The 19,107-nt window shown below is 40.7% G+C and overlaps 1 protein-coding gene across 1 annotated transcript in view; it reads left to right on the top strand.

The window, feature by feature from the left end:
* The window catches only part of CA8 (carbonic anhydrase 8), a 48,421-nt gene continuing 29,314 nt past the window's right edge, over positions 1-19,107 (top strand). The window contains exons 1-3 of the mRNA XM_061995646.1: positions 1-281; positions 629-820; positions 4,590-4,714. Coding sequence (XP_061851630.1) covers positions 203-281; positions 629-820; positions 4,590-4,714 — 396 coding nt within the window. The 5' untranslated portion in view covers positions 1-202. The remainder of the gene's footprint in view (positions 282-628; positions 821-4,589; positions 4,715-19,107) is intronic.

The following is a 19,107-nucleotide window of genomic DNA, read 5'->3' as shown; positions in this document are numbered from 1 at the left end:
CTGCCCCGCCGCACGCCGCTGACACTGGCGGCGGGGCGGAGGGCGGGCCGAGGCAGGGTGCGCAGTGCCGCCAGCGCGCCTCGCCCCTCGCACACACACACGCGCCGGCACCCTCACCCGCACACACACACACACACACAGACACATACAGACACTCATCGCCCCGCCGACGGGAGCCCGGGCCGCTGCAGGGCTCCCGCCCATGGCTGACAGCAGCCCGGTCGAGGGCGCCGAGCCCTTCCCGCAGCGGGAGGACGCTCCGGAGTGGGGCTACGAGGAAGGTGAGGAGGGGGCGGCGGCTGCGGCAACGAGAAACTTTCGTCGCGGACGGGGAAGCGGTAGAAGGTGGCGGTGGGAACATTTCGGTGGCAGAGCGGAGGGAGGATCGTCCCCCATCCGTGCCGAGCCGCGGCGAGCGGGGAAGCAGCGGCCCGCAGGTCTGGGGGCGGCGGCGGCGGGCGGGAGCCGTCCGGCGGGGCCCACGGGCCGAGGCGCCACGGAGCAGCCCCGCCGCCCCCTCCCCGCGCCGGTGGCAGCAGCGGGGTGCTGGGCGAGGGCGGGAGGGTCTGGCCGGCCCAGGAAGCCGCCGCGCCGCGTCTCCCCGTAATGGTTTTCCCTTGTGCCTCAGGAGTGGAGTGGGGGCTGATCTTTCCTGATGCTAACGGAGAGTACCAGTCGCCTATTAACTTGAACTCGAGAGAAGCTAAATACGACCCCTCGCTCTTGGAAGTGCGTTTGTCGCCAAACTACGTAGTATGTCGTGACTGCGAAGTGATCAACGACGGACATTCAATTCAGATTGCCATGAAGTCAAAATCAGGTATGCTGAAACACGGCCTTGGCTTTCCCCGGTAAAGCTCGTGTTGCCTTTAGACTCGCAATACGCTTGTCCCGAAGCGTAGGAACAGCAGCTGCTCCCAGCAGCGTGCGGTTGCGCTCTCTCGGCAAGGGCAGCGGCCAGTGAGAGTGTTGCCGGTGACTTCAGTAGGAAAAAAAGCAAGCTTTGCCATGGAAGCTGCAGGTTTCATTGCCAACAGGACGGACAGTCAGACTGCTTCAGAACATGGCCAGAATTTCCTCTTGTGTTGGTGTCACACCTAATTCGCTGGCACTCACAGATGTTTGCATTCAGACTCAGTCCAGACTGTGGCTAAGACAGAGCAATGCCAAACTGCTTTGTACATCTGGCAATATTTGTCCTTGGTCAGAAGACCATGCAAGTTAAAAGAGCTTTTCCCATTAATTTAAGTGAGTTCTGAATACTAGCTACAGCATCGGGGACAGTGTAAGATAGATGCTGTTGAAGAGCAGGTAGCAAACCAGTCCTCATTTCTTAAAGGTTTGGGGTGTTTTTTTTGGTGTCATCCATCAGAGAAAATTAGTAGCAAATAATACGAGAAACAAGTCAAACCAAAGTGAAATTACAGTGTCTCATTCAGACCTTTCATCTAGATAAACTATTCTGTATGAAGAAAACAACTGTCAAGAAAGTAGGGAGAAGAGAAAGTCTATTGTGCTTTCTAGCACTGTGGTAGCTCTTACCATGTGTTTGGATGAGCAACCAAGTAATTTGAACAAATAATAGTAACAGACTTTTGGGGGTATTTAAACAGATGAATATTGAAAGTCTATGAGACATTCCAACTTTTGTTTCCTTCTGAGATCCCAGTACTCCTGTGAGCTACAGCTGTGCTGATAATGAGGGAGTTAGTTCAGTTTTGCACCGAATTTTTTAAAGAGTTTGTTAGTTTAGTAGTATTGCAACACAGAACATTTATTTCTACAGAATTTTGCAGATTTGCAGTAAACTAGAAATTTTGTACTTCCGGTAAGTTTTACTGCCTTTGTCAGATGCAGAGCTCTTTTCCCAAGGAGTGAGGTTCTCTCTTCAGGGTCAGGGAAGTTCTTGAATTCTCCTGTGGAGAATTCCCAAATCCAAATGTGAAGGTGGCCACAAATGAGATTATTCTTGACGTGCCAAAATGTAGCTCCTTCAGCCCTAACTGTCCCAAGGGAGGTTTATACTTAGTGGCAGTAATTAGTAAGATGGGACCAGCACACCTAAATGCTTGTGCAAAACCAGTGGAGACTTAGAAGAAGGAAAGACTTCTTTTTGATCTTGAATGCAGTGTGACACCAGCCTGATGAATCCTGAAATGTCATAAATTGCTTAATGGAGCTAAAGTTTATGGCTGTGATAAGAAGTTATGATTTAGGAAACCTTGATTTAGTTTCAGCTTTTCCTCAGGTTTCATGTTACACAGTTTCCCGTTGTGTTTGTAAACTGGGGGTAGTTTTCTCATTTTCTTGGGGGGAAGACAGTGTTTGTTATCCCTAGAACGAAGAGAAATGAGTTAATAAGCTGTGTTTGACCTAGTGTTCTGGCTAGTTTTCAAGGACTCTGGAAACTCCTGCAGCTTCTTTTCCTCACAGGGGATCTCTGATGACAAATCCATTTAGCCAGATTATTTTAATGGGAACTGTGGAGCACTAAACGTTTTCTAAACTGTCCAATAAATGTGCCAGAGATCCTCATCTACTGTAATGTTAACAGTCACTTTTTTCTTTTTGGAGAAAAGTATACTGACTAAATTACATATTAAAAATCACTTTGCCATTACTGGTGGTTGATTTTATCATTTAATTCAGGACATACACTCCATCTGGAATTCCCAAATCCTTCTCATTATATAATTGCAAACATTGTCACAGACTGCTTCCAGTTTGATCATTGTACATGTGTTATGCATTAGGTGGAAGAAGCATGACCAACTGTGTAATGGAATTGCATATTGAAAAGTGATTTAGAGGATATCCTAACAGAGAGACATCACTTAAGCAAGTAGTGGATTGCACAGTGGATGATGGTTTCAGAATCATTTTCTAATGAGGATCAAGAGTTGCTGAAAGGCGAAGCAAAGTTAAATGTGTTTCATACTTCATGCATTGAAATACTTTTACGAAGGGATCAATGTTACAACTTAAGCCTCAGAAATAAGCTTTTTGAAACTCCTGGAGATCCAGAACTATGTCATGTAGGGAACATTTATCCAAGTCACACTTTCTCGGGGAGCAATATTTTAAAGCAGTGAAAATACTTAATTTTCCTAAGAAGTAGCACCAATCAAGTATCACATTTCTTTTTATTTGTTCAGATTTCCCTAAATTCTTCAATTGATTGTTTCCCCCAATGTTCAGCAGATTTGTAGATTTTGCCTGTGGGATATATGTATGCATAGAATATAGATAAAGCAAGTTTAACAAACAAATCTGGATCTGTAACTACATTAAAGACGTTTCATTTTAGAGACCCGAGTGGCTGTTTGTTAGTTTAGTTATGAAGAATTTTTAGAAGAGGATTAGTTGGAATATTTTACTTTTTTCTCCAATGTAATTACTTATGAAAACCATAACTGATCAGTTTTCTTTCAGGTTTTTTATAGCTCTGTACTTCTGGTTTGGTATTTTTACAGTTGCAGTATGATTCAGTTGCTAAACTATGGTTTATTATTGCACTATGTCTTCTGTGCCAAACTAAGGTTGTTTAGTTTGTCAAAATAACTTTGTATTATGGAACTTTAATTCCCTAAAGCTGTAGGTTGTACAAGTGAATAATCCTTATCAATTATTAGAGATTGTAAAAGATTCTTTCAAAGTCTGTGAAATGTAAGCTATGAATTCTGGGGAAGAATGGGAGTTCCCTTAAGTAAAACCCTGATCTGCCTAGTGATATTCGATGATTTCAGCAGGCAATTACCTGCAGCTTATGGAGTAAAATTTGATCTGACTCATATTCAGAAATCCCAGAACAAAATGCTCCCATTGATAGTTCCAAAGTAGACTGGGCCTCACAGGTACAACTGCTTGCATGGTGGAAGTCTCTACTAATGCAGAAGTATTGAACTTCTGTATAATTTTTTTGAGTGCAGCTGTGGACAGATTCTTTTGAGAAATTCTGGATGTTTAAAAAACTGAAGTAAAAAAAGCCATGGCTGCCTAGAAGCTGTTATTAAGTAAACGAGGCACGTTGTTGCTCCTGTGTGTAGGTTTGATTATATCTGGATATTGGAGGCATTCTGTCTGTCAGAAGCCTGACAGGTGGTATATGACTGAACATCTTTACTTAGCAAAATACTGGCAATTAGAAGTTTTCCTATCAGTTTTAGTGACTCATAACAAATACAGGTCATGGAGATTAAGCATTTGGACAAGTTGGAAGCAGTTACCTCTTCAATTCAGAACCCCCACCACCTGTTTAAAGCACACAGCTACTGTCTTGATAAAAGCAATGAATGTATTCACCTTTCTGATGGATAAAGTTACAGAGTTTTATTACAGCTGTTCTGCCTTGTAAAACAAAGAGTGCAGCATGGCAGCAGTTTCACTGTTGTTCGTAACTGCCTGAATTTTTGTTCTGTACCTACATAGTACTTCAAAAATAAAGATGTGAAGTCTGTCAACTTTTTTCCTTTCTAGTACCTCTGCTAATTAAGAAGCTTGCAACGATCTCCCCACTGTATTTGGAGAATATATTCCATGTCTTGTCTGCTTCAAAGGACAAATTTCTTACCATTTGTCTTCTTTCCCAGTGTTAATAGGAGGGCCATTACCTCGAGGACATGAATTTGAACTACATGATGTTCGATTTCACTGGGGGAGAGAAAACCAGCGTGGTTCTGAACACACAGTTAATTTTAAGGCCTTTCCCATGGAGGTAAGAGTGACACTGAATTGCATAGCACCTGTGAAATGCAAAAGATTTTATTTCATAGCCTGAGTTCCTGATAGTTCAAAAGAGAGTTTCTTTTAGCTCAGCATTTATTGCTTTGTGTTTCAGCCACAAAACTATCTTGCTGAGGTGTGCTTTAGTGTAGGTAAATCAGGATATGCATCTGGAATAGAGTGCCTCCAGCACTCATCGCTTTGTATGATTAATTGGTCATAAATTTAACTTGCGGAATCATTAACTTCTGTCTTAATACTGTTAGCATTCTAACGTTTCAACACTTCATATGTCACCTTGATTAGTTGCTATAGATGGGGAGAACTAGCCACTGGAAATATTTCCATGGTGAATAATAACAGCTCAGATAGTTTTGGAGTAAGCGTAGGACAATTTGTTCATGATATAGCCTTACATACCTGAAAGTTGCAGATTATGTGATGTTCTTAGGTACATTCTGTCGTATCTCAGTGAATGTCAAAACCTTGAAACACAAGCAAAGTGATGATGCAGTCTGAAAAAATTCAGCTGTTTGTGAGGTGTCAGTTTGGGCTCTTAGGCAACTGAAAATGCTGGGACCTATTTTTCCTGCCCTCCAGCAGCTGTTCATCGTATTACTTCACTTCCCACTGTCCCATTGCTTACGCTTGTCAAGGAATGCCTTGGAACAATATTAGTTTTAACAGATACCGAACTGATTTTTGGTGACTTCTGCTTTGTGTCTTTTGTTGCATTTGTTGTTCAATATTGATTTTAAAGAAGTTTAAGATTGTTTGAGAGTTCTTTGTGTTAATTTTGCCGTATTTATTTATCATTATCACTCATGAGCCTGGAGCTCTGTTTCATTTTTCTATGTGTAGTCCCATGCTAGGAAATTTGTTATTGTGGTGTTATATTCTTGAATAACAGCCTACTGGAGTAGAACTATTTTCTGGAAAAGGATATAAAAATGATTACAGCAGCAACTGCAGAGCTAAGTGCAAAAAGCTTGTGGATTTATACCACCAATATAATTCTTAGGGTTGTTCCAATACTTTTAAGAGTTGTGGGTCAGATTTTGGTCTCTGTTGTTTGCTGTTTTGCACTTGTCCATCTAAAAAGCCATATATAAAGTCATAGGGGCTTTGAGGTTCAATTGAGGTGGATCATAGAATCATTTAGGTTGGAAAAGGCCTTTAGGATCATCAAATCCAACTGTGAACCTGACACTAGCAAGTCCACCACTAAACCGTGTCCCTGAATGTCACATGTCCATGTAGCTGCTCTTTTCAGACTGAGAATTACTTGAATGGGAAAGACTCATCAACCAAAGGGAAAGCAGAGGAATCACCTATGCATCCTGGTTGTCTGGAATAATATATACAGCAGGATTTATAGGGGCATGAAATAAGACTTTCAGGATACTGTGGTCTTCCCTTGAGGCAGGAAGTAGATAGTTCATTATGAAACAGCTCTCCTTAGTGCTTTTCTTCAAGGTTGATCCAGCATGTCGTAATCAAGAAATATTGAACTATGTCAAGAACTATACTTGGGAGTCTATATCAGGGTCTTTTGTCTCCTGATTTATTAAGAATCTCTTCGCAAATAGTCCTGGTGGCATGTGAGAACAGTCTATTGTTAATCTGCAGAAACTTCAGAAATCTTTACTCCAAATCACTCCGGGAAAAAATACTCTTGATCCAGAGATGCAAAACAACAAACTTAATCAGTCATGAAGGGATTTCATTCTTCATCTACTTTAAAAACAGCACGGCAGCTGCACAAACAGAATTCTGGCACAGCCGAAGAACATCACCTGGAGGTGAGCAAGCTGGTGTTATCCTGTCTCTTGCATCTGACCAGCTTTCAGCTAGACACTGATCTCTGACAAATAACACACTTCAGATACAGTGTGAATATTTAATTTTTCAAACAGATTCTTATGGAGATTTCTGTCAGAAAATGACAGCATAGATTGTTATATCCAAGGTTAGTTGCACACAGGTATGCTGGCTGAGCCAGTTCATCGTCTTCTGCCCCATATTGTAAGAAAGTGCGGGGCAGTGTATTTCACAGATGAACTTTATTTTCTTCTGCTATATGCACAAAGATCTGCTGTATTAAATCCATCTCAGATGGTCCAAATCAAATATTACACTTGAGCAGTAATAAAACAGGTGCTTGTGACTGCTATAAATGTTTATGAAGTAGTCATCTGCGACTCCAGAGTGAAAGACTTTCTATTTCCTTTCCAGGGGTTGGCCCATCTAATTATCTTTTTTGGTCAGGAAATCTCGCTTTCTTAACTTTTTAACATTGGCATTGTTTTATATAGTTGTTGTAAATCACTGTATTCTGAATGCATGCTGTGCTTGATTTTCACTGGGCTTTTTTAATTACTGGACACAAGCAGCTATGAGTGTATATTTTGGCTATATACAAGCCATCTGGTGTAGTTTATGCTTTCATCCTGAGCTAAATATGAAATAAGCTGGCAGTTGTTTGGGCACAAACAAATGCCTAGAAGTAGGTTGAGCACCAGGTGTGAAAGTTTGGATCTTCTGCCAGTGGAGCAAATCTACTAGGACGTTTTCCTAAGAAACTAGAAATGATTTGCAAACAAAATGATAAGGATTTAAAGTTCTCCTCTCTTTCTGGAAGAAAGTTGAGGGAAAAAAAAAAGCAGTAGTGTGAAAAAATAAGTGCTTGGTTTAAGATGGTACATTAACAACCCAACAAACTAGCCGTAGATTATATTCTCTATTACACTATCATAAAACACGAGCAGTTCTACCAACTTTGAGTATGAAGAGATCTATCTGAGATAACTATATAAGACCATTTATTAACTAGAGCAGCAGCCTGAGTTTTTTAGAACTGAAGGCTGTAAGGCTTTATTTTATTACATTGAACCAAATAGTTGTGGAACAGCTTCAGATTATCAGTGTAATGATCTTTGTAAAGGATGACTTTAAAAAAGTGTGTTACTTTTCAAAGTTTGGAAGCACACTCTTCAGTTACTTTCTTAGTCCCTTCACTTTTGATATCATAATTTCTTTTACAGAAATTAGACAATGTCCTCTATTAGTTGGGTAATATCCTGTGTCTTTTAGTTGAAAAATCTGTTATTTCTTACTAGATATCTGGGGCCTTTGCATATGGTTAGGTTATATAGGTTCATGGTGAAAAGTTAGACCACTAAGCTTATGTAACCTCTGGAACAGCTTCTTGAAATGATTCACACTGTCAAAAAATGTTTGTGTTGCTTGGGGGCTGAGTTTGTTGTTATTTTTATTGTATGAAGTTCAGCAAAGGTGTGTTTTCCGCCTTCCTTGACCAAAGAAAAGAGAATGTTGATAGTAATATGCCAGTGTTATTATTTTCACTATAGTATCTGTGCTTGTGAGCAGTTAGGGAAGCAAGACAAAGCAACAAATAGTTGTCAAAGGTAAGTCATAGAATCATAGAATGGTTTGACTTGGAAGAGACCATAAAGATTATCTAGTTCCAGCCCCCTGCTGTGGGTAGAGACACCTTCCACTAGCCTAGGTTGCTCAAAGCCTTATCCAGCCTGGCCTTGAACACTTCCAGGGACGAGGCATCTACAGCCCCTCTGGGCAGCTTGTGCCAGTGCCTCACAACCCTCGCAGTGGAGAATTTCTTCCTAATATGTAATCTAAGTCTACCTTCTTTCAGTTTAAAACCATTTACCCTTTTGTCCTATCACTACATACACTTGTAAAAAGTCCCTCTCTGGCTTTCCTTTAGGCTCCCTTTAGGTATTGGAAGGCTGGTTGATTCTCTTCTCCAGGCTGAACAACCCCAACCCTCTCAACCTGTCTTCATAGGACAGGTGCTCTAGCCTTATGGTCATCTTCATGGCCCCTCTGGACTGGCTCCAACAAGTCCTTATCCTTATGTTGGGGGCCCCAGAGCTGTACACAGTATGCAGGTGGGCTCTCACCAGAACAGAGCAGAGGAGGAGAATCACTTCCCTTGACCTGCTGGACACACTTCTTTTAACGCAGCCCAGGATGTGTCTGGTACATACTGTAACATGTCTTTTTAAACAAAGGAAAAGCAAAGGGCTGTACCTATCAGTACAATACTCCTCTCTCTGTTCCATGAGAACAAGAGCATAAAGACTGTTCTTGCCTTTTGGACAGAAATTGAAGAGACATTTGTTTAACTTTCTCTAGAAATCTTGCTCACTGAGTACTTGTGCATATAAACAGAGTTGCTTTGCCTTTTGGCCGTGGTTACTTTGGCCACTGTTTGTGCTAGATCTTTAATGATGGTGTTATCATTGATAGACTGTTTCTCTCCAGCAAATGGGACAAGGTACCAAAGATTAGATTATGTTTTAGAGTACACATTTCCACAGAGAAGTAAAATTCATGCTTACACGTGTGACTTACCTGAACATGATTTAGGTGTAAGAAAGAGAGTAACAATTTGACATCTCTCTTCTTTCATGCCAAGAGTGTGGAAAGGAGAAGGTGAAAGGACAAGTGAAGATCTGATGAAACTCTGATTCTCTCTCTTACCTTTGATGTGTAACAGAGAGATAGACAAGGACAGGAACAGCAAATTACTGCTATTTATTTTTGTTGTTAACTAAGTTAAAATAGCGACAACTGAAAATGGAATCTCATTGTACCTGACCTCTGCATAAACACAGTGTTATTTCAGTGCTCAGCCAAGTCAACTTACTGTCAGAAAACACAAGAAAGACAATGGGAAAGAGTGAACCATATGATGACATCAGTGCTGTTTTATGGGAGAAAAAAAATTTTTCACTGCTTCTGAAGTGAAGGGAAACAGGGAAAATTATGCATTAAAGGTGTCTCTTAGTTACTGAAGGGGTGATGTGACCAAAGACGCAATCTGACCATAAGGGAACAGTTGTTTCTGGGCCACTGAGAAAATGAAAAGATTCCTTTCACCACATGTAATGTAACCAGGAGGATAATTCTCTGTAATCCATCATCTTTAAAATGTAGGATTATGTTAGCTGTGAACCATGTGAATGCTCTCAGTAGAAGAGGATTGGCAGAAAATCATTTAAAAAATGTTTCCAAGATGTACAAGTAGATTAAAAACTGTATTATGGTCTGTCCTACAGTTTTTGAGTAGAACAGAAGAAAATTCATTTGCCTGAAGGACCTGAATTGATTCTGTACAGAAAAAAACATGTTCCTTTCTGTTGTGTAATGAAGAGCAGACTAATTCTTTCTGTAGATTCTTTCAGACTTACTGAAATAACCTGCTACAGTGAAGTTAAATGTAACACAAAAACCATCCTATTCTCAAACTGATTTAAACCACTAAGTTCTCCTTTATTCATGTGAAGTGATGCCTGTCTAAGGACCTCATCAAACAGAGTTACAGCTTTAGGGTATCATGTTAGGCTGTTAACATTATGCTTCTCTATTCAAATCTTTACAGGCTTCGGTGCTAGGATTTTTCTGTGCCTTGCTCTGAGATCAGGTACCTGCACACTGTGCATCCCCTTTCTGAGATTTTTTGAGAGGAGATGTCTTGCTTTCAACACATAAATTTATTGTTTGATGATGTTTAATATTCTTTGCCGGTGTTACTTGATCTTGCCATCTGTTTTAATCAGTTTTTCATTAGCTTATTAACAAATCTTTTAGGTTAAAAACAAAAAAACCCTCAAAAGTATTTGTAATTGTAATAGGAGGTCTGGAAAAGAGTGTGCATGCAAGTGTATCTCTTTTCTGCAGAGGTTTACAAACTGTAGTGGGACTGGGTAGGTGTAAATGGCAAGCAGGATTTAATCTGTAATGGCAGTAGTTCCTAATAGACTCATACAGTCAGAAAATGCTAGGGATTGGAAGGGACCTCTAAAGATCATCTAGTCCAACTCCCCTGCTCAAGCAGGACCACCTATATCAGGGCACATAGGAATGCGTCCAGACGAGTTTAATCATGGCTCACAGTATTCATCTGGGTTTTGAAAACCTCAGAGGAGACTCCATACTCTCCCTGGGCAGCTTGTTGCATGGCTCTGTCACCCTTACAGTAAAAAAGTTTTTCCTTATGTTCCAGTGGAACTTTCTCTGTTCCAGCTTATGTCCATTACCCTGTGTCCTGTTGCTGGACACTGCAGAAAAAAGTGCTGTCTCATTTCATTCTCTCTTGGGAAGAAAACATGGTTAACTCTACAGAATTGAAAGCTAAATGCAAAAAAGGAACACAAGGTAAATACTAATGTTGACTAAAAATTACTCAATTATTATTGAAAAAAACCCACCTGAATCAATAGGCTGTGAAATTGCAGCTAGCAGCTATTAAATGGAGAGATTCCTTACCTTAACATACCATAAATACACTTAATTCATCAGCCATAAAAATATAAAATGAAACTACCTTTTGAAATTCATAAAATAGTGAGGGGTTACTAACATGACAACTCAGGCAGCTGTGGACAAGACATCAAACCCCCCTGTTCTCAAACACAGTAAGATGAAACTTTTTCACACAAGCTTCATGGTAGAATTTTCCACAGTGGGATACAACACAATGTTTCACATCTGCCTTTCTCTCTTTGCACAGAAAAGCAGGTATGCACAACTGATGGAGTTCTGATATCTGTGGATTTTTGCCAGTAGCATTCAGAGGACTGTGATCACAGTCATAAAACCTAAAAGAAAGGGTTTTAAATTGAATTGATTACCTGCATGTGGGCAATCTGCTCACTTTGGTGGCACAAGACCTATGAATGAAGAATTATCTTTCTTAGATGGCCACAAATTTAACAGGAGGCAAAAAGATTGGATTGCAGAAGAGTTCACATAGCTTTGTGCTGAGGTCTGGAACTCTCCTTAGAAGTTATCCAAGTTTTCTGTTGGAAAATTAACTTGTTATTCAAAGGCTTGGATGATTTTCTAAGTTTTGGAATTGTTGCAGGTGAATACTGTGAGCCATGATTAAAACAGTATATCTTATAAGAAAATGATGACATTCAGGTTATGAATAACAGATTAATAGTAGTTTAAAGCAAATAGGCTCATGGGACATTATTTCACTTTTGAGGACAGAATTGGGCAAAAATGTGGGAAAATGAGGCGGATGTCTAAGTAGATGTGTTCAGTTTTGTTTTCCAAACCTGCAATGAATTATACAGAAATGATTTTTTACACATTGTGTAGATGCCATTTATGAACATAACAATTATACTTAGATTCACACAGCAGTCCGTGGGTAACATTGGTCCTAGCACAAATTCCAGGACTGTCAGTGACTTGTGTTACATGGGATCCTAGCTCCATATGTATGTGCAGGTATTTTAAGTATTTTCTTCATTTCTTTGTGTACTGTATACTCTGTTGTCTCCATATTGATGTAATTTCTATTTGCTTTTTGTAGTGGTACAAAGCTAGGAGGTCTCCATCCCCTCTCAGTTTACTGGGAAACAGAAAACCAGCAAGAAGATGAAACCTAAATTATTATGACTGTAAAATCACACATGAGCAGCTAACCTCTAGTTGCTAAGCTCTCTTGGTATTATATTTTTATTGTGGTTGTGGGTTAGTTTGACCTAAATGGGCACACGTGGTCTCTGAAGTATTGTTTTTAGGTAATTTGTCAATATGAGCTTGGGTTGGCCCTCGTTTTGCTCAGTCACATTTTCAGGGAACACATCTATGTGCTTTGTATTGTCGATTCATGAAAAAAGCAGGTGCAAAGATAGGTTGATGTGCTAGCACAGACGTGCCTTTAGCTTGGCTAGTGCCTCAGAAATGCTCCATTGAGTGCTGTGAAAGAACTGTACATGTCTTCAGAGGCAGCAAATGTGATTTTGCTTCTGTGGAAAAGCTGCACATGTATGTATTGGATTATGGAAGATGTACAAGCTGCCAAACATCAGGTTAAAGAAGAATGGCATTAACGGCCTGTACTAAAGCTTCTGTATTCTTTTGTCTCTCTTTTAAGCATTATTTTATTTACAGCCAGTTGTGTGTGGAGAAGCTTTGTGGCTCATAGGCACCTACAGCTCTTTTGAGGTGGCAGTTGCAGTAGTCTCTGATTTGTAACTTCTACCAGGATGGAAAATTTCAGTATTCTTTTAAGAAGTAAATGCTCCAAACTACAAATGATAAAGCAGAACAGGCATAACTCTTCTAAGAAGAAATGTCATGGGTAGAGGGAAATTGGGTAAAGGAAATAAGTATTAAAAGAAAATTAGGAGTGACTCAGGAGGAGAACCCCTTTCTCCAGGCTCCCTGTTCCGTCTGACCTCAGCTGATTGGTTTATTTCAGCCAGAAGTTGCAGTCAGTCTTTGTGCTTTGCCTGTAATAGATATTTTGCACCAAATTTTGTTGCAGTCATGCTGGCCTAAGACACAGGGTTTAGTTGGAGCCTGTACTTACAGGTTTGGTGTTGCTGCATCCCTGTGGAGGCAGACAAGTAACCTAGAATGAAATAGAGCTTAGCAGTTCCTGCCAGTGATGGAAACTATGTCACCTCTTCATACTTTTAAGAAAGATACAACTCCTTTTGACTCCTTGTGCAGAATTGCAGCTTTGCCTTCTCCTTACTCTGGTTTTTCACACAATTGTCTTGGTAGTGGTTCTTTTACTCATGGATATAGAGGCTGCTGTCATGGCATCCCTTATTGCAAACTCTGTTCCCAACTCTAAGAAGATGGCTACTTATATTTTCTCTCTGCCGTGGGGGAAGAGCTTGTGTAGCCGCTTAGCAGATGTGACTTCTGAAGAGCACAACGAGATGGCTGCTCCAGTTTTCTCCTTGGCTTTTTTCTTGGCAGGGTGCCTTTGTCGTGTTTTTTTTCAGTTGTGTATAATTTTCTGGTTTTTGCAATGATCATTGCTGGCACTCTGCTCGAATCTTGCTTAAGTTTCCTGGTGCCTTGGTTTTCCTGTTTGTTTTTCCTTGGCACTTTGTCCTAACTGCTAGGTGTAGAGTCATGGTTTAGGACCACCCAGGGACAAAAACCACGATTAGACTCAAGTACCACAGACTTGAGAATTCCTAAAGGACAGGAGGGACGTAATTGCCTCTTATGGCCCCGGACAAAGCAGACCAGCCTACTCAGCTGTGGGAAGAAAACAGAAAATAATTTAATCCACCACCAGCCAAACCATAGCCATAAAACCCCAAAACATAACAAACACAAAACAGCACAGAGTGGTACAATGATGAAGAGCACAGCCAGCCCTTTCAGACCACCTTCTCCCCACTCCTCCCTTCTTCCTGTGGGCTCAGAGCCCTGAATCTGGTATATTCATCTCCTCCTCTGCTGAATGGCTCAGGGGGGCAGGGAATGGGGGTTCCAATCAGTCTGCTCTCAATGGTTTCTGCTGTTTGCCTCTCCTCAGGGCAGGTGGGCTCCTTGCTGCTTCACTCTGCTCCTCTACAGGGTACATCACATTTCCAGCAGCTCTGCACAGGCCACTCTGATGTCCGTTCATCCCAAAGGCTGCAGCTCCTCTCTGCCTCTTGCGTGAGTCTGCTCTGCAGCCTGCAGGCTCTCCAGCACGGCCTGTGCCATGGCCGCCTCCTCACACAGTCTCTCACCTGTCTGGGCGCACTCACATGGAGCTGCTGGTGGCTATCAGTTCTGCCATTGCACTCCATGGGTTGTAGGGGCACAGCCTGCCTTCTTGCAGAGGGTTCTCCAGCCTGACACTCCTTCTTGCTTCCTCCTTCTCTGACGGTGGGGTCTGCGTGGTTGCCTCTATCTTGTACCAGTCCTCCACATCTGCCCAAGCACTTCAAATTCCCGTCCTTAAATAGTGATGGCAGAGATACCAGATTGGGCCAGCTGGGCTGGAGGTGGGTCTGAACCCAAGAGCTGGGGGAAAGTCCGAGAACTCTTTACAGGGTCTGCACTGCAGCCCCCTCCCTCTGTTACCAAGCAAAAGCAGGTCCTTGCTAAACTATGAGACCTAGCTATTTTTCTGTCTAAAAGCTGTCACTTGTGGAAGAAGCTGGGAAAGGACATTCCTTATTTTGTCATTTTCCATGCTGGGTGCTTGAGTGAAGACCAGTCCCTAGGCTGGCCCCAGTGCGTGAGTGAATACTCTAAGAGAGAGATAAAAGCTTTCTGATTCTAAACCCAAGATTTTGTGTTATTTGTGATAATGGTGCACACATGATTCTTAAGAGGTAAAGGAACAAAATGATCTAAGAGCAGAAAACGTTTGAAGGCATCCACAAGAATTTGCTGTCACGCCTAAGTGCTTTATAAGCACAAATAAGGTAATCCTTAAAGCAATAGTGCAAGGGAGACAAGTTCTGCTATTGCCAATAAACTGGTAGAAAACAAGTTCAAAGGGATTAAATTGTTTGGCTGTGGACACACGTGAGTCCTCTTTCAGAACTGAAAGAGGACTGACTCATGATTCCTAGATGCTTGAATTCTAATAAGACTTTCAGACACTGTAGTACTGAAAAACTTAACTTAGGTTGCAGATGCCAGTTCAACAATTTAACCACAGGGCTTTCTGATGTCCAGAAACTAGACTGTCACTAATGAGATTCAGTGGTCATTCCTGCCTTCTCGTTGTGCCAGCATTAAGCCACATAATGAACTGAACTGTGGAACAGTTAAAGTTTAACAAAATTTGGAGAGTGTATGGAGCTGTGGGAGAGGAGAAAATTGTAACAGCACTATGCTATTTGCAAACTTGTACTTCAAGAGAAAACTTGCAAATGTGTGACAAAGTTATTATTTCAATGGAAACTTAGCCAACATCACAGAAGAAACCCTGAGTTTCCTGGAGGAGTGTAGTATGGAAGAGGAACTGCTTACTGGAGGACAGTCAAGATTATGGCTGAAGGAGATAATGTGCAGCTGCTGATTCTCATATCTCTAGAGAAACTTAGCTTTCAAACACAGAGACCTGTGGGATTCAAATCAGTTCTTAGTAAAACTTAGTAAGTCAGTAGGGAAGGAGTCCTTTTTATTTAGCCTTCATTAGGGAATCTATTGTTGAAAATTAAATCAGTGATTTAAATCCTTCTACATAGAAGCAGTTCAGTTTTAAATCCAAGGCAACAGATTGCAGCCAACACTTTGTGGAATTGGACATGCTTGTATTAAATGCGTAGTCATATAAATAACACTCCCAGAGTGAAATACTTAACCTGTAGCACTTTGTGTTTTCTGTCTTCTTGATGGCATTGCTAATCTGTAATATCATCAGCTATTCAGCCAGTCCTTTTTTTAAGCTTTTCTCATTCTAACTGTGGAGCTGTAAAAGTACATTCAGACATACACATATACCCACTCAGGTTGGCAAGAATCCAGAGCAAAAGCAAACTGGAGAGTCCTGTACCAAAATCACTGCTTTTTCATTCCTAGCCTTCGTAGTTCAAGGGAAGGAAGAATAAAGACTTGATGTATTATTTGCTCCTCTTAGCATGGGTAAGGGCAGACCCAGGGCACCTCAGCTTACATGTTTGCGGGGGCCAGACGTGATATCAGAGAACAATAACCTGCTCTGTGGTAGTCTTTTCTTTACACACTGAGCAGAAGCCTGGCACAATGAAGAGCCTACGAATCTGACAGTAATAACTGTATAGGTTTTAATTCATAGTGATTAGGTAGATACTCAAGGTCAGCAAACTAGAAACAAGGATATTTGCCTTTTTCATTCATGTGCTTAGCCATATACACTTATTACAATTGTAAAGATGGTATTTTTTGATTAATTCCTGTTTTGTTTTCATCTCCTGTGCATGCCAGTAGAAATAAGCAGTACTTGTCCTTCCAAATGGGAAGAAAAAGTAAATACATACAAATTACAAATTCCAGAGTCCTCAGTTTCCTCTATACCCTTTGGTTTTGCCAATGAATTTCCTAAGAAACAGGCAAGCTAATGTTGCATACTAGCAGCTTCTGTGGGCAGTTAAGGAGATATTTTGATTTTCTGTTCAAGGCCTGAGGAAAAGAGGTCTATGAGGAGTTTGCAAAGCTTCCTGCAGATTGCCATCCTTGGCAGAAACTTGAGATAGGTAAAGATGTTGATGTTTTGGTTGCATTAACCATGAAGATAGTTTATGCCTATGTCTTGACTCCCTGTGACCACTGAGAGAATTGCTGTGGTGTTTGGCTTGATGTCATCCTGCTGGTGTCCCCTTCCTGTTTCCTAATATTGCATACAGTGGGAATGAAGCTTCTCTAAAGAGTCAGGCCATTACTGGTTGGAAGGAGGACACAGATTTGACTACTTTTTTTTTCAAATCAAGTTTAAACTAATTTTCTTTCTTTTTAATTTTTTTTTTCCTTTTTGTCTTCTTGAACAGAAGAACAGAAAGAAGAGCACTCAGTTGGATTTTTTTATGGTTACAATTACTTTTGTCTTTGACTTACTGTTTGTAGCTATTTTTGAGTCTTTCCATAAATGTTAATACTTCCTGCTGTCACGGTATCACAGAATCACAGAATCTTAAGGGCTGGAAGGGACTTTGAATGATCATCTAGTCCAATTCCCCTGCCAGAGAAGGCTACCTATCAATTTCATTTTTTCAAGGGACCTGTAGTTTTTTGTCTTGCATGAAAAGAAGCTACTGCATGTGATTAGACTGTTGAAAGGGAATAGATTCCTGATTGCAATGTTTATATTATTCTTTTTCAATATGGTTTACCATATTAAATACTTCTTTAGTACAAGTGATTTGCCACAGCAACTGCAAGAGAGCTTTCTGAGAGGCTGGAAATTAGTGCCAACATTCCTTAACTTTTCAATGGCACACCTGAAGATATGCTGCACAGTTGCCTAGACCACTTTTGCTGTTGCTTCATTGGGTTTTTGGAAAGAGAATAGATTTTGGAAGATACCTTTGCAACATTTCCTTATGTGATCCAACTAAAATAATGTTATTTATAGCCACGTTACATTTCTACCCTCTTTCTAAAATGTTTGTGTAGAGGAGTGCACCAGTCAGCAAGGGTTTTTAACTACCCTAATGTCCCAGTCAAGCATTGGTTCTGCATGTTTTAGCTGTGAATTTAGCTTTTGATCTGAGACATGCAGTATCTCACACTGTGACTGCAAAGTTGTTTAAACAGTGTATCCAGGACACTTTGTACTCTGATTCAACTTGATTTGTTTGCAGCTAATTTCTCTGATTTTAGATTACAGACTTCTTTGTTTAGGGAATGTCATCTTGGTCTGTACATAGTTGGAGCCTGATAGTTAACCCTCAGACTAGACCTGCTAGATCTTGAACACTTTCAATAAATTGTAAGAAGCAGAAGTTCAGCAGATGCTGTGCTAGCCCTTCTACCACATTATATTAATCTGGAGGGTTTTGTTCCTAACAATGTTGTCATCTGTGTTTCTTGGTGCTGCTTTCCATTTGTCTCTGGTACTGCTGAAATTAAAGTTGCTTTCAAAGATAGGCACAGGGGTCCCTTTAACTCATTTTTTAATGGCAAGGATCTATGTATGAAATATTGAAGAAGATTTAATTTAGCTGAAATTCAGTGGCATCTTGGCACCTAACCAGAATAGAAGCATTGAAAAATTCAAATCTCCAAGCATAAACAGTACAGTGCTTAATAACCTCACTCCCGTGGCTACTTCCTCATCCTCTTCTTCTTGGTTTTGCCCAGAGTTCGTAATCTAGTCATTTTCTTTTATTTACATTTGGATTTTCAAGGGAAGCATATTTAGCTTGACTGAACTGTAATGTTTAACCATGCATATTTTGCTACTTCATGGTTTTTTGTTTCTTTTTTTTTAACAGCATAGCGTATATACATGTACTCCTGCTTCTTCTAAGATATTTTCAAACTTCCTCTGTATCAACTCCATTAACTTTAATTTCCTAAACCTCTCCTTCAGGCTATTAATAACTAACTTTCTATTTTTTTAATTACCTTTCTTGAAGTTCTGTGCACTGGTCATACCCTTGGTTGGGTCCCCTTGTGAGGATTTGGAACTTAATTACTGTATATTATGGTTGCTGCCAACAGCTTAGTCAATTGCTTCCTGAAACAATTTAGTGCCAAGTCAAGTATCAACTCATAAATTCTTGAGCACCTGTGTAACAGCAAGACACAGTTTTTCCACATTTTGTCCTCCTGTGGTGCTGTCTATAGAATATTTGTGTGGTTGAAATTTCACATCATTATTGTACAACTAGACTGTGTTGCCTTCCATTTTTACTAGCCAAAATCCTCAGCTTCATTTTATCCCTCTGCAACCAGGAAAAAGACTTGATGCTGACCCTAGTTAGGTAGCCAGAGTGTCGCGTTTGTACTGTTCCCTCCTCAGCTTTTATGGCATGCTGTGAATGAAACTGGAGTATACTGGCCTCTTAACAAACTTGTGTAAGTCCAGAACAGTTCTTAGCTCTGCAGCCTTTAGCAGAGCAGCTCTAAAGCTTTTTTTCATTTACCTTAGAC

Source organism: Colius striatus, chromosome 4 (assembly GCF_028858725.1).
Source record: "Colius striatus isolate bColStr4 chromosome 4, bColStr4.1.hap1, whole genome shotgun sequence".
Classification (NCBI taxonomy): domain Eukaryota; kingdom Metazoa; phylum Chordata; class Aves; order Coliiformes; family Coliidae; genus Colius; species Colius striatus.
The sequence above is the reverse complement of the archived record's forward strand: the minus strand, read 5'-3'. Positions and strand labels throughout refer to the sequence as shown.